Source organism: Macrobrachium rosenbergii, chromosome 29 (genome assembly GCF_040412425.1).
Source record: "Macrobrachium rosenbergii isolate ZJJX-2024 chromosome 29, ASM4041242v1, whole genome shotgun sequence".
In the NCBI taxonomy this organism is placed as follows: Eukaryota; Metazoa; Arthropoda; class Malacostraca; order Decapoda; family Palaemonidae; genus Macrobrachium; species Macrobrachium rosenbergii.
The window spans coordinates 1,732,966-1,755,465 of record NC_089769.1 but is presented as its reverse complement, the minus strand read 5'-3'; the positions used below and the strand labels follow the sequence as shown (position 1 = coordinate 1,755,465).

Sequence of the window (22,500 nt, the reverse complement as noted above, 5' to 3'; positions counted from 1 at the left end):
AAGAAAATCCAAATAAAAATGTCAGTGGAATTATATTCGTTCACTATAATGCAAATGGGTGCCAAATAAATATTGGTTTTTTTTTCAGTCTGGATTAGCACAGAGTATAGAAACCTATTATTTGTCTGATGGCACCGACGTAAACCTATTGAATTTTGTAACCTAAAGAACTTATATTTTTTCCTTTTTATAATTATTTACGCTAGGAAATTATCATGCAACATTTCAGCACGCTTTTAAACAAATATATATTGATGAATTTTTTAATATTCATGTTTTAACTTTTGGTACGGAAACTTATTGAACTTTATAATGAACAAAAACAACTCATGTTTTTTTTCTTTCAGTAATTATTTGTTGTAGTAAATTATTAATCAACGTTTTTAAACAACTTGATATTCCTGAATTTTTAAAATTTCATATTGTAACTTCTGAAACATACAAAATTCCTGAACCAGGGAATTAACATTTTAGTAATCATACAATTTATTAAAGGAATGTCATTTTTTTTTTACTTCTAAACCAAAAAGTACCTTGATTTCATATTCTACTTATTAATTTTAATAATGATTTTAGTTTGAATTTTTATATTAATTTTAACGAAAACTCTTTTTTACTTATAAACCAGAAAGTACCCTCGTGTCATATTTTGCATTTTAATTTCAATTTATATTTTAATTTTTATTTTTATTTTAATCCTTTTTTTTGAAGTGAAAATACTCGCAGTGTTGGCGGTATTCTTGAACGAAGGCAGTACTAAAATAGATGTTCTTTTTGAACTTCTGTTCTCTCATCAAGGTTCTATTGTGCTGTCAATGTCGTGGCTTCATTCATCTAGCATTTCATTCATGTTTTATTCACTTTACTAATAAGGAGTCTCATACGTACTTTTGCTGTCATTCTTTGAAACTCATTCATTAAACTGATGAAAATTGTTTCCAAAACTTTTTCCTCATTGCACACAGATCTTGTTTACGTCTCCTAGGAAAGAAAATTAAAATAGAAATTAGGATTAAAAGTAAAATTAAGATATAAATTGAAATTAAAATGCAAAATATGACATCAATGTACTTTCTGGTTTATAAGTAAAAAAAATTTCGTTAAAATTAATATCAAAATTCAAACTAAAACCACAATTAAAATTAATAAATAGGATATGACACCAAGGTACTTTCTGGTTTAGAAGTAAAAGAAAAAAAATTACATTCCCATAACAAAGTTTCTGATTACTAAAGCAGACTGAAGTGGAAAAGTGATACCGTTCTATAATGTTTCAGACGCTGGATCATTTCAACTCAGTGTATTTAGTTTCCAACGAGAGAGACTGCAAAGGAATTCAGCAGAACGCATCAAATTCCGGCGAACGTTGTGTGCATATATTAATAAACTTTATGCCACGGAGCCAGGGTTTCGGAGCGTGAAATAAAATTAGGGGGTAAATGTAAGGAAATTCTGATGTACGTGGGAAATTTGGGGGGAATTAATTGCGAATCATATGATAATATTGATCCTCCCTTTAATTACCAATAAATTAGTATCATTATTATCATTCTTCTTCCTCCTCTATTATTATTATTATTATTATTATTATTATTATTATTATTATTATTATTATTATTATTTTTTTTTTTTTTTTTTTTTTTATGAAGGAAATAGACTCTTTTACAAGCATGTTTTGTTGAAAACAATATTGTTTTGTGCAAACTGATTTTATATTGAGTTTTTAAATTTTTTTGGTAATTCTTCTGCAGTTAAGAAGTACCAAAAATACCCAGAATCCATCTGCTGGTGAAGATGTCAAAAAAAAAGACACTCCGGTAAGACAGCTAAAGTCTACGGATTTACGACGCCATGTTTCAGTAACCTGCTTTTACAGGATAAAATTCTGCTGTAAAGCGATGTTTAAATTCCCCTGAATACGAACATTGGCCAACTATTGACCAATATTGACGTGCATGAAAAGCGAATTATAAGAAGAATTTAAAAACTCAATGTAAAATCAATTGGTACAACGCAGCTATTATTATTATTATTATTATTATTATTATTATTTACCAGATGAAATCCCTTAACCAACAAGAGAAACCACTTTCAAATTGCTTTCTAAACACTAACATTTCCCATATCTGCAGGCTGACATCCCACACGAGATGAAACAGACCAGAAAGGCGAGTGCATCATGATGCCACTCTCTTTGTGAACCCGTTCCACTCTCCAAGATGGCGCTATGTACGCCAGACTAGTGCGGGCATTCTCCTTCGGCCAAACTGTGGTGAGTTCGGTGGGGTCGTGTTGGTGTAGATTGAGCCAGTTCGGAGTAAATTTTATTTCTTTTCTTATAAATCCAGGCAAAACGTTAATCAATTATAGCTTTACCAAATTCATGAAACGTTAATGGATAATTATGAAGACGTCACGTCTTCATAGACAAATCATATTAAAAATATGCAAATTAGCTCAATTCGATTCAGACTTAATGATATCAGTAATTCTATCAACAGATAATTCTGGAAAAAAAATGGCATTGAACTCGATTCGATTCAGAATTAGTAATGCGCTTATTACCACCTGTAATTCTATCGTAAGATAGTTACCTTTTTTGTAAGATTTCTACGCCATTCGCCAACTCGCGTATTACGAGAAGATAAAAGGGAATTTAAATATTCATTCCCTATGCCAACGTCAGCCAATGGCGGAGCTGAATTAATGGTATACAATCGATAACAACTTAGCGCCTTAACAACATGGAACACGGTAAAGCCTTCTAAGCTATTACTTAGTGGCCTCTAAAGAACAAAAAACAATACACACACACATGCGCACGTTCAAGCACGACAAACGCTTTGATTCTTTCACGAAGTAACTACATCAACAGAGATTTGAAAAGCAAGCGTGTTTGAATTGTATCCATTCATTACCAGAATTAAATGGTTCCTGAGAAAGTGCAATTTGTCAGGGATATTGTTTACAAGTCACATCAAACGGATTAACAGACAAACAATTGCACAGAAATTAATAACGAAAAATTATTTCCGTAAATGACAATGCACAGACACCTCTCTGTCAGTTTGCTGGGAGTTTTATCTAAACCACAAACAAAAATGAGGTTTATATAATCTTGAGTTGTTACATAAGATTATTCTTTTGCATATATCGGTTTTAGTTTCTCTTCCCTCGCATTTACTTATTTGTCACCATTTCCTATAACCTCTCTCTCTCTCTCTCTCTCTCTCTCTCTCTCTCTCTCTCTCTCTCTCTCTCTGCTGAAGTCTCCTGAATTTCAGGTGTCTCGGCTTTATTTTTTATTCCCGCATAAGTATTTAATTATTTATCACCTTTTCCTGTAACTTTTCTCTCTCTCTCTCTCTCTCTCTCTCTCTCTCTCTCTCTCTCTCTCTCTCTCTCTCTCTCTCTCTTCTCTGTGCTGACGTCTCATATGAATCTCAGGTGTATCGGTTTTATTGTCTATTCCCTCATAAATATTTATTTATTTATTACCTTCTCCTATAACTTGTCTCTCTCTGCAAGCTAATCTGCTTTTGGAGCCCTCGTGGGTTTACAGGCTACTGGCTCTGTCCATAAGGGTTCTTAGACGAAGATTTGAAGCCAATAAGAAGGCAAGTGAAAGCAGTGACATTATAAACGAAAGAAGTGAACTTATTTCTGAACAAAAAGAGTAACAATTCTAGTTCGTTTTCATTGAACAAAAATAGCCAGAATGTTGGAACGATCATTGCGTACGCTCGTGCCACGCAACATTGCAATAGGAAATAGAAGTAAAATCTAAATAAACCCAAAAATAAGCGAGACATTGACGAGAGTTAAAGGATATTAAGATAATCCTCAGCATTTTGTCACGAAAGTGGAATATTAAGTTCTTTTATTGCTTTAGAACGTGTATACTGGAAAAAAGACTTAAAAATTTAAAAATTTCAAGAGGCAAGGCTAGAAAGTTTTCGTTTTGTTTATCGTTACCATGGTGGATGAGAACGTGTTCGTTTTGTTCATCGTTTCCAAAAGGTGATGGTGGCATTAAAGAAAGAGAAAACGGTGTAGTATATTTTTTAAAAAGTGGTAGGGAGGTGGTATCTATACTTATCTTGAAATAACCTTTCGAATAACTGTCAATATATATATGTATGTATATACATATATATATATATATATATATATATATATATATATATATATATATATATATATATATATGTACACACACACATAAACTCCAGTTAATACGAGCGTCGAAAGTGCTAATACAATTGCGGCCTCCCTCTGTTCCAACCTTGCCACGCGAAAGCACCATTTCGCCTCTCAAGCGACCGTGAGTTTCTTCAGAATCAACTGGTAACTGACGGCTGCCTCTACGCAGGTGTCAAGGACGATGGAATCGATACCTAATCCACTGAAATACATTTCTCTAATCCACTCTCTGTTTGTTTGTTGGTGTCAGGACAACAGAGAATGGAAGGTTCAAGAATGGGACTGAGTTGTTTTAAAGTCGAAGCTTGAAAAACAATAAAATCGTTAAGTGGGTGTCACTTTTTCTGTGCTGAGATCAGCACGTGGATGACTGTGTGTGAAAGTGCTTTTTTTCCAAGTTCTTTTTCTCTGTTTATCATTGATAATCAGTGTTTTTCTACTAAGATACATGTATTTATGTATATACATATGTGTGTATGTGTATATATATTTATATATATATATATATATATATATATATATATATATGTATGTGTGTACGTGTACGTGTGCATGTATATAAATATATATATATATATATATATATATATATATATATATATATATATATATATATATATATATATATATATATATATATATATATATATATATATATATATATATATATATATATATATATATATATATATATATATATATATATATATATATATATATACTGTATATATATGTATGTATGCATGTATGTTTGCATTTATGTATGTATGTCTAATAATGTTCGTCAATACAAGTCCCTGTAGCGAAAAGCATATCCAAGAAACGCTATGAAACACGAAAATTTATGAGGTTACTGTTCCCGTAACCCTTAGTAAAAGCTGTCGATTACCTATCACATATTTATCAAAACGCCCAACCATCCAGCGTGACGCATAACCATTTACATAACAAAAATCCCCAAAAACGCGTCACCGAATCGATAAATTGTGCCAAGTGTCTCGCTCCAGTTAACGACAAAACATCAATGGAAAACTCCGTCTGTGACTCCGCTACGCCACGAACGAAAACTAGTTCGCGCAAGACACAAATAGAAGACACTTGAAGGTAACCCTTTGTGAAGGTGTGTGTGTGTGTGTGTGTGTGTGTGTGTGTGTGGAGTAGGACTACCAATACTCCAGACACTACCCGCACTCAGAGTTGTCCTGATCGATGTAACGAAAGCTAGCAAGCTTCGCGGTCGTCGCTTCGAGAACATGACGAGAAACTCCGCATTACTGCCGTGTGTCCGGCCGTCGTGTCGTATGCTGCCTTCGTTCTCTTGAGACTTATTTACACGACGAAGCCCCCCCCCATGGGGATGTTCAGGAGAGACAAGACCTGGAGGGAACGGTGTAGTTGCAGGTTTATCAGGAGAGGTTCGGCCTACTTGGAGGTACGGTTGGAATTCGTTGGCGCGAGGTATTCGCATAACAGGTATTTGGGCCCATATGTGTGTGTCGTATATAACTGGCGTTGGGGTCATGTGTGAGGTTTGTGATACTTATATTACTGGTGTTGAGGCCGTTAGTTGATGGTGCTGACGCCAGATGTGGAATTCGTAGCCCTTATATCCCTGGTGTTGAGGCCTATGTGGAATTCGTAGCCCTAAATTACTGGTGTTTAGGCCATATGTGGAAGTCGTTGCCCTTCCATTTCTGGTGGAATTCATAGTACTTGGAATAACGGTGTTGGAATCATATGTGGAATCAGTAGGTCTCTTATTTCTGGTGTTAGCGTCATAAGTTGAATTGATAGTGCTTGGAATAATTGAACTGAGGTTGTTTGTGGAATTCGTAGTCCTAATATTGATGGCGATTTTCTTTCAGCTAAGTGTAAACGAAATAACAAAGTGATGGATTAATTCTTTGTATCATTGCACTCTCTCTCTCTCTCTCTCTCTCTCTCTCTCTCTCTCTCTCTCTCTCTCTCTCTCTCTCTCTCTCAACTGCTTTTTAAATCCATATAACGTAAGTTGTGATCTATAAAAAAACTTTCTGCCAACATTTTGATAAAAATTTAGCTCGGCATTTGTTTTTTGTTTACCTTAAAACAAAGTTTAACTAAATCACATCTAAAAACACCCCTTCGCCCCGCCTCTCTCTCTCTCTCTCTCTCTCTCTCTCTCTCTCTCTCTCTCTCTCTCTCTCTCTGCGCGTGAGTGCCTGCAGTTGCGTGTACAAAACACAACGGTTATGCCTTCATGAATTACTTATGGCATTAAGATTGAGAAAATGTACACTCATCATTTTGAAAAACCACTTTTTTTATTGGATTCTCAGTAATCCTTAATTTCTGGTTATTTACCATCCCTTGATACCATACATTTCTTTGTTTTTTTATTATAACTAAGACAGCATAAGTGTCATGCCATCTATATCTGTCAGTTTGTCAAAGAATTGACGAAATCAACTTCTCTGTAAATACTGGCCTCACCCGACGAGTCTATACATCATAAATCCACATTCTCGTAAAACGGGTCTTTCCATATCATGAATCCTTCTTTCTCGGTGTTAGATATTAGTCCAGTTTTCTTCTCATTTTCTACTCCTCAGGACGTATTTTGGAAATGGTTTCTTTATCTGTAACATAATCCAGTTATGGAAAGTACCCAAACGTCATATAAACGCCAGTCCTTCGTTCGTTTTGTATGCCTTTATCCATATTCGTACACGAATCCTTTTGCAGTGTTGAATTTTAATACGTCCACTTTCCTCCACTTCCTCTGGTCCTCAAGGCGTATTTTGTAAAACATTTAAAACATTCCCTTATCAATAACATGATCCGTTCACGGAAAATCACCAAAACGTAGCATAAACATACCAACTTTTCGTTTGTTTTGTTTACCTCTGTACTCGACTGTTCTGCGCATGCGTCTCTGACCTCCAGTGCAGTTTCGACTGATGATTGTCAGAAACAGTTACTTTTCCTTTTTACTTGACTGACCTTCAGCCCAGGCCTCGAAAGTGATATTATTGGTTAACCAGATTGCTTTCACATTGCTCGCAGGTGCTTTAGCGTGACCCTGAAATAATGACGTGCTTGAGTTGACAGTCAAGCAAAAGTTGATTTTTCGTCTATTTTTTTGTAAAATTAATGATAAATCTTAGATATGATTATATAAAAGAGAATAGTTTTCTTTTTACATTAATGTCTTTAAAGATAAATTGTTTTATGAGATATATATATATATATATATATATATATATATATATATATATATATATATATATATATATATATATATATATATATATATACAAATATATATATATGTGTGTGTGTGCAATTATAAATTTATTTCCAATTTCCTTGAAAAATCTTTAAGACCCTCTCTTTCTGGACCAGACGTCTTCATAAAAGTATATCTATCAATGCATATGTCTCTAACACTGAATAAGATGTGAAAATGCAAACTGCAGATGATCTAAAATAGCACATGTATGTAAATATTAAACAGCCTCGCAAAGACTTGCTTATAATTATTCGCATTGAAGATTTAATATAGTTATGATGATATGAATGCGTAAATGTGAGTATCTTTGGCTAAACGAAGGTCTCCAGGGAGAAATAACCAACACTAAAGCCTTCTAAACCTTCCAGGAAAGTCACCGACCGCAAGAATGCAAAGTCTGCCTCGAGAACTTCGACTCGGTCGGCAGGAGACCCAGAAGCCTGCCTTGCGGTCACACCTTCTGCACCTCGTGCATCTCCGACCTCATCAAGAACAAGAAGATCAGCTGCCCGCACTGCAGGAGGAAACACGCCCTCAAGCAGGCCACGGAGCTGCCCATCAGCTACATCGTGGAGGAGTTCATGGCCAGGGAGAAGTACTTCGACCCCTACAAGATCACGGTGACGGCTACGTCCCAGACGGACACGTCGGATTTGGTGGGCGGGAAGGGTGGGTCCGCTTACTGCACTCCCGAGAGGACTGAGACGTCCATCAACAGGCCGGCGACGTGCGTCTCCGTGACGAAGCCCTCGTCCAGTTGTTGCTGCTGCTGCTGCTGCGGGGGCGTCTTCCGAAGAGCCAGCAAGTGCCTGCCGAATTTCATGAAGGTAGTGGCTGCAGTCAGCTGTTTTTTTTTTCAGCTCTTTTGTCTTTATTCTCTTGATACTAAATCAGTCAACCCGTTGGGTCACTTAATGTTGAAAATTTTGGGGAAGGGAAGGGAAGTCTAGGGGCAACACGACCAGTTCACTCATTTTCTCCTGAACGGTTCATCCAGTTCCTATTGTACAATTCACCTTTCAAACTCCTGAACAGCTCACCCTTTTCCTCCTGAACAGTTCACTCTTTTATTCCTGAACATTTCGCCCTTTTCCACAGAAATAGTTCAGTCTTTTACTCCTGAACAGCTCACTCTTTTCCTCCTGAACTATTAAGCCTTTTCCTCCTGAACAGTTCACTCTTTTCCTCCTGAACCATTAAGCCTTTTCCTCCTGAACAGTTTACTCTTTTCCTCCTGAACTATTAAGCCTTTTCCTCCTGAACAGTTCACTCTTTTCCTCCTGAACTATTAAGCCTTTTCCTCCTGAACAGTTCACTCTTTTCCTCCTGAACCATTAAGCCTTTTCCTCCTGAACAGTTCACTCTTTTCCTCCTGAACCATTAATCCTTTTCCTCCTGAACAGTTCACTCTTTTCCTCCTGAACACTTCACCCTTTTCCACACACGAATAGTTCAGTATTTTACTCCTGAACAGTTCATCCCTTTTCCTCCCGAACAGTTCAAACGCCTGCCCTGGAGAAGGGACCTGGCCCGCCCCTTCAGAGAACCGAGCAGCGGCCACCGTCGTATCTACGCCATCAAGGAAGATAACGACCATTTCATGAGCGCTGTCATGAGTTTGCAAGATGGCAGGATGTTTCTCCACACTCTCCGGGACCAACCAGCTCCTTCCACTCGCACGCTCAAAGTAGGTCGTCGCAAATGTTGGTCAGTTTAATCGTCAAGGTTTTAGGATTTGTGCATGATTTTTGTCATTAAGTCTTAGTCAGTCGAATATTTTGCGGTTGATTTTTATGGTTCGATCATGGTCTCAGTCGAATATTTATGGTTGGTTTTTTTGTGGTTCAGTCATAGTCGAATATTTTTGGTTGATTTTTGTGGTTCAGTCATAGTCAGACGAACGATTACGGTTGATTTTTGTGGTTCAGTCATAGTCAGTAGAATATTTGTGGTTGATTTTTGTGGTTGAGTCATAATCAGTCGAATATTTACGATTGATTTTGTGGCTGGTCCAATCATAGTCGGTCGAATGATTACGGTTGATTTTTGTGGTTCAGTCATTGTCAGTCGAATATTTGGTGTTGATTTTTGTGGTTGAGTATAGTCAATCATGGCCTGTCGAATAGTGTAGTTAACTCTGAAAATATTTCTACTATATCTAAGACCTCCATATTAAGAGATTCCAAATGTATATAACTATATACATTACTAAAGGCAGGATAAAAAAAAAATCACGCTTGGTTAAAACAAAGAGAATTCTCTCATTTGCCAACTTATTATCTCGCGATAATAAGTTCACAACCAAGCTTCAAAGTCATATTTAATACTTCCATTGCTAAAATTAAAGTACTGAAAGATATTTACTTAGACATTTATATTGCTTTTGGTATACTTAATTCAAAAATAATAATCCCGCAGTTCAAAAACCTTTCTGATGAAAAAATATTATAAGCACTTTTATGTAAATCAGTTTCCAGTGAACGAAAAGGAAAACTGTTTTATGCTTTCTCTTAGGAGGCCTTCATGAACGTGACCAAACCGAGATTAACCCACAACATAATAATGATCATAATGGAACCTCAAATAACAACAATGCATTTACGCACTTGCAATGAAGCAACCAGTCAATGTGACAATGCCACCAGATATCAGCAACAAATTTGGATTTTCAGAATAAAAATAAAACGAAACTGAGTGATGATAACGCAGGCACAAGGACTTAAAAATCTTGATTGTCCTGGAAACCACAGGGGACCTAATGAACAGCGAGAATGAAAAGTGAAATTGTAGTGTGGCATCTAGTTGCTAAATCTCTCGTCAGTGATTTTTCGTACCAGATATCTTTTTTGTTTTACACGTACTTGTTTATTCATGGATGTGGATTGCTTGCAGGGATGATGATTATATCAGTGACTGAATTATAACTGTGTTATGAACAAAGTAAATATATAATATTTGCATATATATATATATATATATAGAGAGAGAGAGAGAGAGAGAGAGAGAGAGAGAGAGAGAGAGAGAGAGAGAGAGGTTTAGAAGAATATTTGAGTTTATCTGAGAGAGAGAGATTGAGATGAATATTTGTTGGTAAGTTCACGATTGTAAATTTTGTATTCATAAGGTAAAACGTATCCAACATAAATGAGAAATTAACGTTCGTGATAATCTTATAGTTCTGGAAGTATACTAAAAATCTAATGTTCCTTTTTGATAAAACTGAGTTGGTAATGACAGAAAGTATTATCCATTCTTTTTTTGATTTAAGATCTATAAGTAGCTACTTACTCGGCAATCACCTGTCTCCCACAAAAGACTTCATAATATCCCAAACATTTCGCTTTCCAGTACAGCGACATGGTGGCTCTCCTCGACACTTCTTCTACAACTGCTTTCATGGACCTTGCTTGGGCTGGGATGGTCAGAGGCCGCGTCTTGATCACCCTCTACACGAACACAGCCGCAGGCCAGATCTTCTTGAAGCTCTGCACTGGAGAGCAGGGCCCCACGTACGCAAACACCTCGTTCTTGGAGGTGAAGTACAAAGGAAAGCCTGGGGAATACGTCTTAGCAGGGGGCAACCTGAATACCGTAGAGGTCCACAACAAAATGTTCAACGGGAGTGAAGTTGGGGACATCATGTGTCAAACGACTAGCAAGGCAGGGCTGGTCTGGGGAAGGTCGCCTTTAGACATCTCCTGCTTTGGCCAGTTCTCCATCACCACGAGGAATCCTAGCCACGTCATGACCTACATGCAGGTTCTGGGGAAGGTCAGGCGAGGTCTGGAGGTTGTTGCGGCTGCGGCGCAGATCAAAGACATCACTGAGGTGAAAGTGGTGGACTGTGGGGTCTTAGTGCCTTTGTGAACTACAGACGAGGTCTTAGAGACCACAGATACTGCAGCCCATTTGATCTTCAGCTGTCATTGAAGGTGAGGTTTTATATAGCAACAGCAACTAGTCAGCAGTACAACTGATATGGTCAGCAGTGCTGCTGATAACCCAACTGAAAGTGTGGATTTAGTACAGCAACTGTTCAGCAACTAATCAGCTGTGCAACTGATATGTTCAGCAGTGCAACTGATGCATAAAAACGTGCCTTAATAACTGTGACTATTTGTTTTCAAACTCCTGTGGTTACAGCTTTTGTAAATGGTTGTCAGTAAACAAAACTAGTGGTTTAGTTTTGCCTGAAAGTTCAGCAAAGGGACTCTTTTTGTCCTGCAGTAGAATTTTGTAATAAGAATTCATACACGGAACAAAATGCATTTGGAAATCAGCATGTAGCAAGAATTCGGTACATGTTTAGGCATTATTATTATTATTATTATTATTATTATTATTATTATTATTATTATTATTATTATTATTATTTATTATTATTATTATTATTATTATTAATTGAGAAATAAGACTAATACGAAAACCATTCAGAAACAATGGTCAAATTACCAGTCGATTACCTTGTCATTATTGGTATAAAGTTTTATGTATAGATATGTATACAAATATATACATATATATGACATAAATGAATACTTTTCTATCATGAACATTACACCTATATCATTTCAGGGTTCAGGATATTTCAGATCTTCTTACATTCCCCTACCTATGAATGCAATGTTCAATGTATAACATCGAAGTGCCTGGAAAAAAAATTTCTATTTTTACAACAATATTACCAAAGAAATCTTTTAGGAATACCTCACTCTTTTTTTAGATGAATAATGTTTCAGAAGGTGAGTTTGTTATCATGAATGGAAAACATTTGAAGAGGTCTGGTGACTTCCTTGTGTCATGATATCAGTATTACAAGTTGGGTCCTATTCATTGAGTTACAGACTTTGGAAACTTCTTTGAAGTGAAGTTTGGACAATAAAGTTTGCAAGCAATTTATGTAAAAGTACCATATATATACTATATATATATATATATATATATATATATATATATATATATATATATATATATATATATAAATATATATAATATATATATATATATATATATATATATATATATATATATATATATATATATATATATATATATATATATATATATATGTATATATATACATATATATATATACATATATATATATGTATATATATATATATATATATATATATATATATATACATATATATATATATATATATATATATATATATATATATATATATAAAATTCCCCCTTGGGGTATGTTACTCCCAATGCAGAGTGAATTAGATATCAAACCTTTGTAGCTTAATATTTATGAATAAAAAATATCAAAATTTATGTGATAAAGATTATATATATATATATATATATATATATATATATATATATATATATATATATATATATATATATATAAACATGCAATCTGGACAGTATCTTGTTATTTAGGAAATACGTCGTCAAGACACAAAACTAAATCTATCATTAACCTGGAATTTTACGTCAGCAAACTCCCAAGAACACCATGTCCATGAATATTATCTAATAAAGTAATATTTACTTTGCTAATTATGCTCAATGTATTAAGTGAAATGTCAATTATATGGAAACTTTCTTTTGGCAGTCTTTTTGAATAATTTAAACTGTCTTGGATGTGATCTAATGGTATCTTCAAATGAAATATCTAATTGTTTATTTGAATTGCACTTTCTTTCAAGTGCCATTTTATAATACTCTGTAATTACTTAACAAAAGTATTATCATTCGTGCTTTCTCAGCAGCGTAAAGTGAACTTGAATTGACATGATCACGAAAAATAACTTGTGAATCTTCATTTGTTTTTCTTTGGTGTGTTTGTGGTCGAATAAATGTCAATAATTGTGAGTTATTCCTTCACCTTTTTTCACACTTTGTCGATGAGGTTTTAAGTGATGGTTCTCAGTCGTCTCACTTCACAAAACCTAAGTTATGGTTCTCAGTTTTTAGAATTTTAAGGGCAAAATGTTTTTACCTGAGAATTGTGGTAATAATTTCCAGTATCTACGCGGTAAAGGTAATGTTTCTCAGTTTATTTTTCTTTTTTCATTAAATTTCATGAAATTACTCTCAGCTTCTGAAAGTTTCAGCGAGTGCCTTTATCAAGTTCCAGTAATGGTTCTCATATTTCCAAATTAAAGGACTGTTCTCATGCTAACAGATTATATGAACCGTAATGTTTCTCGCATTTACAAATTTAAGGAACAGTAATGATCCTTATATTTACAAATTAAACGAGCAATAATAGTTCTCATATTTACAAATCAAAGAAACAGTAATGGTTCTCATATTTACAAAATGAAGGAAATGTGCTGTTTCTCGTATTTCGTATTTGCAAATAAAATAAACAGTAATGTCTTCATATTTGAAAATTAAAGAAACAGTAATGGTTCTCATATCTACAAATTAAAGAAATAGTAATGTTTTTTATATTTACAAATTAAAGTAACAGTAATGTTTCTAATATTTACAAATTAAAGCAACAGTAATGTTTCTCATATTTACTAAGCAAAGGAATAGTCATTTTATCATATTTACAAGTTAAAGCAACAGTAATGTTTCTCATGTGTACAAATCAACGGAACTTTCCCACCCAATGAAAATCAAGTGTAATCTCTCATCTAAACCTCAGAAAAGGGAGTAACAATATTCTGAAACAACGCGGAATATTCCAGTTTTGAAGGACAATTCTCTTCGCAAGTAATCATTAACCGTGTGACCTTGTGGCAGACAGGATCGCGTGACGGAGCAGACCATTGACAGACCTTTGTGAGGGCTATAAACCGCCCAAATCTCCAGTGCTTTGTCGGAGCCGACTGATAACGATGATTCATTTCTGTTCATTGACTGCTGAGTGTGCTTTGGCTAGTGCATGTGCTTTTGATGTGGGCTCTGATAAGAAGCAATAAGATTGTGTGGTTGTGTATACATACATATATATATATATATATATATATATATATATATATATATATATATATATATATATATATATATATATATATATATATATATATATAACCACAAATAACCTGCTAATGTTGAATTAAATTTTCCTCTGGAATAACTGACAACAAAAGTAATTTTCTATGAAAGCCACTGTCCTAAAATTCGAAGTGAACAGGTCTGGATTAATTATGGAGTGCAGTAAATATCCTGTTGTGTTATTTTAACGTTTATTTATCGTCACTCATTCCTTTCGTTCTTTAGATTACAGTTTCTGTTAAAGTTAAGACAATATAAAGACATTCATAATAGGCCCTCTAACTTGAAATTCAAGCTTTCAAAGAATCTCGGTTTCAATCTCCCACCACAGACCCCACACTGCAGAGGTAACGGATCATGATACAGAACCACTGATTTTTCATCGCCCTGTGGGAGACGCGAACCCTCGACACCTGAGTGGCGTGCCACGACACCAACCACTATACCAGCGGACCAAATCATCATTTAATTTAAACTCACCAGATGCCTGTAAAGTTAAAATAACGCAGAGAAATGCATAATGGTCTCTCGATGGCCCCAAAATCAGTTGCTTTAGCAAATCACCAATTGCATCAAACGCCGAATTCCGGATATCTCTCTCTCCCTTGTCGAAACCTTTCCCCTGCGTCCTAAAGGAAGGGGATTTCCTCTGTCCCCTCTCTGTCTCTCCGGAAATGACGTTGTAATTGAGGTTCCTTTTCCGGAATTCGTAAAACAGCGCTGCCCCCAACTCCTCTCCCCTCGCCTGGTTGGTAAGATCAAAGTCGTGGATGGAAGTCATTATTGGTCTTTTTCTCTCTTTCTTAAATCTTCAGCTGAAACACTAATGGACAGAGTCAATAGCCTATAAACTCAAGAGGGCTCCACGGGTGAATCAGCCCGCAGGGAGTGACAAGTTATAGGAAAAGGTGATATATGAATAATTATGAGGGAACACAGAAGAAAATTAACTTATACGCATGCAATTCAGGACACGTCAGCATCACCAGAGAGCAGGAATGATTTTGGAAAAGGTGATATATGAATAATTTTGAGGGAATAGAAAATAAAACCGGTAAACCTGAAATTCAGGAGACGTCAGTAGCACCAGAGAGCAGGAATGATTTTGCTCGTCGCTTCAATATTATAAGATCAGATTCCAGAACTGCGCTAGGCAAACTAGGCCACATTTCAGTGGTGCCTGAGACGAAAACTGAGTGGTATTAAACCTGATGCTAGAAAACGACGCACATATGTATCAAGTTATTTATTCATTTGTTAATTATTTCTTTTCTTTTTCAATAAGTGATCTCTTTTGTCAGTACTTCCCATTACCTTATTATTATTATTATTATTATTATTATTATTATTATTATTATTATTATTATTATTATTATTATTATTATTATTATTATTATTCAGAAGATGAATCCTGCTCACCGGAAATACAGAAATTGGAGAACAAAGATATAAATCGACGATTTAATAAATAAATAACGAAAAACGTAACTAAATCATTCAAATACATGGAGAATTGTTTCGGGGAAGCAACGCATTTTGCATCCTTGCTCGAACTTCTGAGGTTCCTGGTGCCCGGCCGCCTCGAAAAATCGTCTTCACCAATTCATAACTTGGCCCACAGTTTCTCCTCGCACCGAACTCTCCCACAAAAACGAGCTATTCATCCTTATAACGCCTCGCAACGCCTCGTAGACGAGAAATATGGGCTTGTAAACGCAGGCACCTGGCTTTGGGAAGTTGATAGAGAGAAGCCGTATGGATGAGTTCATCCGTTATCTGTTATTTGGTCCTGGGAGGATGATAACTGTTCTTTATTTCTGTGGCTTTAAGCTTTTGTGATATATATATATATATATATATATATATATATATATATATATATATATATATATATATATATATATATATATATATATATATATGCATATACATTTATATGTGTGAGTGAATGTATATGTATAATATATATAGATAGATAGATAGATAGACAGATAGACAGATAGATAGATATGTGTGTGTGCATATATATATATATATATATATATATATATATATATATATATATATATATATATATATATATATATATATATATATATATATTTATATACATATATGTATATGCTATGTATATATATATATATATATATATGTATATATACATACCTATTTCATTTTCATGACTGTCAGAAGCGGGACAACTCGTGAAAAAACTTTCTGTTATATAAACAACTCAGGCATTGCAACAAAACACCCATATTTACACGATGCAAAATATATTCTATAACAGTTGCGAGCATCCCATAACAATGTCTGCATACCTAATGATTTGGTCACGACAGGAAAACAGGTTAGGGAAAATGTAGGCCAATGACCTATAGATATCACAAAAGGTATTGTCTTTGGTGTATTCAAGATCTTACAAAAGTGGTGATTGATAAGTTTCCCATTTTTAGAAATATAATTGTCAGTTAATTTATTGATCACTTAAGTATACATTCACAAACATTAAACCTAAAATGCTGTTTATTATCGAATTGTAAGACACTGGTCTACAGATTACTGTAGGCATTAAGGTGTGAGGATATTATTTAAAATCTTAGAAAAGTGGTACTTGATGAGTTCCTCATTTTTTATTAAATAAAATTGTCACTTAATTCATCTATCATTTATATATATCTATATATATATACACACACACACACACACACACACACACACACATATATATATATATATATATATATATATATATATATATATATATATATATATATATATATATATATATATATATATATTCACAAACATTAAACTACAAACATTAAATTACAAAGTTTGATATCAAATTGTCAGTCACTGATCTGTAGCTATTACTGAAGGAATTAGTCTGTGAGGATATTATAGTCTTCGGTGAATTGAAAAATTATGCAGAAATAGTTGATCACTTTCTTATTTTTTCTTAAAATATAATTATCCGGTAATTTACCTCTCATTTATGTATATTCACAAACATTAAACTAAAAATTTCGTATAATATCAAATTATAAGTCAATGATCTATAGCCAATACACACACACACACACATGTATATATATAAATATATATAATTATGTATATTATACAAACATATATATATGTCTGTGTGTGTATATCTCCCACGAGGCATATGAAACTCAAAATGCTTTCCTTCTTGAATTTCTATTGCAGAAACTCAACACCAGCTATCCACACAAAACAGGCACAAAAGTCCTTTGCCTTAAAGCACATCCGTGACTTAGACAAACACTGAAAGAAGAATCTCAAAGGAAATGTTTCCTGAGCTGTTAATTTTTCAAATAAATAATATTTCTTTATTTTCTGTCATATCCCTGATGCGAATTCATTGCTTCTTTTATGAAAGATTATTCCTTTCACTTCAACATGAAGATTTCTCTATTTTCAAGATGACTGAATACCTTGAGGAAGACTCAGTAGAATTAATCTGTATTTAGGGAAACCTTCCAATGTAGTCAGGTTTTTAATATTCTTCTCATAAATAATCAATCATATCTTTTTCTGTCAATGTCATGTGTAGGTTTGTTGCAGTTATAAACCTTGGAAGAATTTCTCTCTCTCTCTCTCTCTCTCTCTCTCTCTCTCTCTCTCTCTCTCTCTCTCTCTCTCTCTCTCTCTAAATCCGCCTCACTTTCTCTCTCACACTCACATAGGGTCACATCTCATTCAGCTAGGACAACAACATATATGCCTCGTCTAGGACAACAATATATACGCACAGGCTAGGACAACAACATATATGCCCAGTCTAGGACAATAACATATATTCCTCTGCTAGGACAACAGCATATATGTCCCGTCTAGGACAACAACATATATGCCTCTGCTAGGACAACAACATATATGCCTCTGCTAGGACAACAACATATATGTCCCGTCTAGGACAACAACATATATGCCTCTGCTAGGACAACAGCATATATGCCCCGTCTAGGACAGCAATATATACGTACAGGCTAGGACAACACTATATATGCCCCGTCTAGGACAACAATATATACGTACAGGATAGGACAACACTATATATGCCTCAGTTAGGACAACAACATTTATGCCTTAGCTAGGACACCAATATATGTGTGCCACAGCTAGGACAACAATATGTATGCCTCAAAGCCTCAGCTGAAACAATAACATATATGCCGCGGCCTGGACAAGAACAGATATGCATTAGCTAAGACAACATCATATATGCCCCAGCTGAGACAACAACATTTATGCCCCAGCTAAGACAACAAAATATATACCTCAGCTAGGAAAACAATCTATATGCCCAGCTAAGACACCAACATGTATACCCCCAGCTAGGCCAGCAACATACATGCCCCAGCTAGGAAAACAACATATACGCTCTAGCTAGGACAACAACACGTATGCCTCAACTGGAGCAACAAAACATATGCCTCAGCTAAGACCCCACAACATCCCTTATCATTCAGTTACGAGCGTCAGACACATCTCATCGACCTTCAGATAAAATGAAACAATAGACTGAGAAGGTCTTTTACAAAAACTGTGAAACTGAACGATTCCCAAATATCCTATTGTCTCATTTGTCTATTCAGACATGTGGAAAGGGTTGGCCAAACCGATCAATGCTTTTGGAAGGATCGTCTTCCGAGGAATCTCGGACACACAGCAGACATACGGACAAGTTGCTTGCTAACACACATACACATAAAGCAAGCGTGCAAACTCGTACAGCAAACATACAGTCACATACAGACGTGTAGCTAACATACAGACATATAGAAAACATAGAGGTACATACAGCTAACGTACAGACCCGAAGCTAACAGACGCACGCGCGTGTTCTGTTGTCAATTACCATGAAGCGAAACTCTTTGGAAAATTTAATAACCATGAAATTATACCAAAATATTTTTATTACCAAGTAATGACAATTATACTGTCGTTAGACCATCTCATTCAGTGTTTAACTAACATTACTCAAAGGTCTCCTGTTCATTGTGGCATTAAATAATAAGTGCTCTACGCTGGAAATAAGCGAGGCTGTTAAGTAATGGATAGTACATAGATCTTCCTTTTTCACTGGACTTATTAAAATATTACTGCCTCTCTTTATGATAATATTATTTCAATTGCAGTTTAACCGAATCTGCCCCCTCCCCACGAGTTGAGAGAAAGTCCAGGTAACGACTGAGCTGTTCACCTGCCTTTGCTTAATTGGAAGCACCTGCAAACTTTGTGGTTGACCTAAAATGAGTCAATAGTTTATGAAAACTATGATTTGGGGGGGAGAGTAGACCATAGTTGCAAAGTGACCGTTTTTGTATTTTCATTTTCTTCTACAAAAGAGCTACAAAAGTGACGTTTTTATTTTTTTGTTTTCTTCTACAAGAGAGCTTCAGATATTGCCGCGCTATTGTACATTTTACCTGTAACAGTTTCAAGTACAGGGATGTACGTTTGTACTTTTTCTTCCTCTGCCATTTTTTATCTAAACTGGCAAGGGTAAATAAACCTTTTTACTACAAAAGAACTCCAGATATTGCTGTGTAATCGTACATTTCCTCTGGAACAACGTTAAGTAGAAGGATATGAATGCTTAGCATTTGTTCCTCAACCACTTATATCTACATCAGCAAGAGTAAATAAACCAAAAATTCCTTTCTTCTCACTTAGGTAAACGCACCAAACGGAAGCCGTAATGAAAAACACACAGGCATTAATAAAACACCCAAGTTTGGAATCGGCTTCAAGTTTAGAAGTTACGAGGCCGTAAAGCTCCGCTCCCCCTCAAAGCTTCTGGGCTCAACAAGTCTTCAAGAGGCCGAATGATCCTGGAAGTTTCCCCACAATTCGGTTTCACTCTTCCAGCAGTTCTTCCAGCGCTCTTCCAGCACTTCTAAAGGTGCGTTGTCAGTTTGTTCTCATTTCCGTTATATCAGCTGAGAAGGGTTTCAGTGACAAGTCTATGACAACACCTTAACAGCATTTCCAACAGTACTTCCTCTGACAACGCCAATAGCACTTTTTCCAGCGCTCCCAGCACTCCTTCCAGCACTTTTCCAGCAATTATAACAGCCCTTCCAACAGCACTTCTTCTAACAACTCCCATAGCACTTTTTCCAGCATTCACAGCACTCCTTCCAGCACTTTTCCAGCACTTCCAACGGCACTTCTTCTAACAACTCCAATAGCACTTTTTCCAGCACTCACGGCATTTTTCCAGCACTTCCAACAGCACTTCTTTCAGCACTTCTCCCAACTGCGCTTCTCCCAGCACTTCTAAAAGCACTTCTTTTAGCACTCCCAACAGGAATTCTATCAGCACTTCCAATCATCACTTCCAACGGCACTAGCTGAATATTTTTTTTTTTTTTTTTTTTTTTTGCAATATGAAATTATGAACAGATTATTTTCCTCTGTTCTCTGATGCCGTGTTCCCACAGCTAATTGTTTTTTTCTGATTGCTTCACTTACTTTTTAGTTTTCTGTACAAGAAAACTGCTGTGCCGGCTTTGTCTGTCCGTCCGCACTTTTTCCTGTCCGCACTTTTTATGTCCGCCCTCAGATCTTAAAACATACTGAGGCTAGAGGGCTGCAAATTGGTATGTTGATCATCCACCCTCCAATCATCAAACATACCAAATCGCAGCCCTCTAGACTCAGTACTTTTTATTTTATTAAAGGTTAAAGTTAGCCATAATCGTGCTTCTGGCAACGCAACAACAAAGGCCACCGCGTCCGGCTGAGAGTTCCGTGAGCCGCGGCTCATCCAGCATTACACCGAGACCGCCTAAAGATTTGACTATGCGCCGTACAGGAGCATTTTTCACTTGTCTTCCATTGCCCCGTAACTGCTACTGTTCGGGAAACCATCACAAATATTCCACCGATCAAAAGACGTATTTTATTCCCTTCTTTTTGTGGGAAACCGGCATTGTTTATCAGTATTCAAGCAGCAATTCGCCCAGCAATCAACTGGCCGACAATATCATTCTCCAAAAAACGCCCAGATGAGCAATTTCGCCTCTTTTTGGAAAGCTATTTCTGCATCACTTTTGATGGGGCGAAAGGTTACGCTGATATGAAGCCTCGCTTTGGCACCATTTTCGGAGCTGACAAAAATAGACTCCTGTTTACACTAGGGATTTTTATTGTTTTTGGTGTGTTTTGTATGCAACAAAAAGCACTGAATGTTAGATTATTTTTCTTTTAGGTTTTTTCTGTCTAACATTCGTGAGGTCGTGCCTGATTTTGACTGAAATAAACAATACTTTGTTTTACTGACGTTCAGGTTAATTAATCCTAGAACCCTCTGAGAAATTAAGATATAAAAAGGCCCATAAAACCACTATTTATGCGTTGCAGTCATAAATTTCGAATTATATCTTTTTATCATTTATTTTTTTGTCTGTCTAACATCCTCGAGTTCGTTTCTTATTATGACAGAAAGAAAAAATATTACACATTTCCTAATCCCACATCCTACTGAGAAATTAAGATATAAAAAAGCCCTAATAAACAGTATTTCCACAGCGCAACCATATATTTCGAATACCAACAACTCTGTATTCCTGATCATGGATAAAATGCGGACAATTGAGAAGTGAAAAAAGTATTAATAAAACATTTTCAGATGTGGCAATTCGGCGTTGGTGCTATGTAGAGGTCGGTTGACCCGGGATGGAAAGGGGTCGGTCCCTTGCGTTTGGGTGCTCGTTAGTTCCCACCTGCGTCGAGTCTGGTCACAGAACCACTTGATGAAGGGGAGTTGGAACAGCTATCTATTTTCCCCCGTGATTCTCAGTTTCCCTTTTGATACGATTCAGTGTCAGATTGAAATAACATCTACATTTTAGCATTCTTCCATCTAAGGAAATCAGATGCCCGAGAGAGAGGTATTTCAGGCATTGGACAGAAGTCCTTTTTTTTCTCAAGAAGGAGCTATCCTTATGGTCATGGAATTCTCGATCCTTAGGTACGTCTCTTGTTTAGCTGGTTGAATAGTGCCTGTATGAGCCTGTTCTCTC

The 22,500-nt window shown here is 35.7% G+C and overlaps 1 protein-coding gene across 1 annotated transcript in view; it reads left to right on the top strand.

Annotated features, from left to right (window-relative positions):
• LOC136854475 (uncharacterized) overlaps nt 1-11,765 on the top strand; it is a 25,656-nt gene extending 13,891 nt beyond the window's left edge. The window contains exons 2-5 of the mRNA XM_067130777.1: nt 2,133-2,272; nt 7,843-8,301; nt 8,949-9,161; nt 10,823-11,765. Coding sequence (XP_066986878.1) covers nt 2,228-2,272; nt 7,843-8,301; nt 8,949-9,161; nt 10,823-11,341 — 1,236 coding nt within the window. The 5' untranslated portion in view covers nt 2,133-2,227 and the 3' untranslated portion in view covers nt 11,342-11,765. The remainder of the gene's footprint in view (nt 1-2,132; nt 2,273-7,842; nt 8,302-8,948; nt 9,162-10,822) is intronic.
• Nucleotides 11,766-22,500: the final 10,735 nt, after the last annotated feature.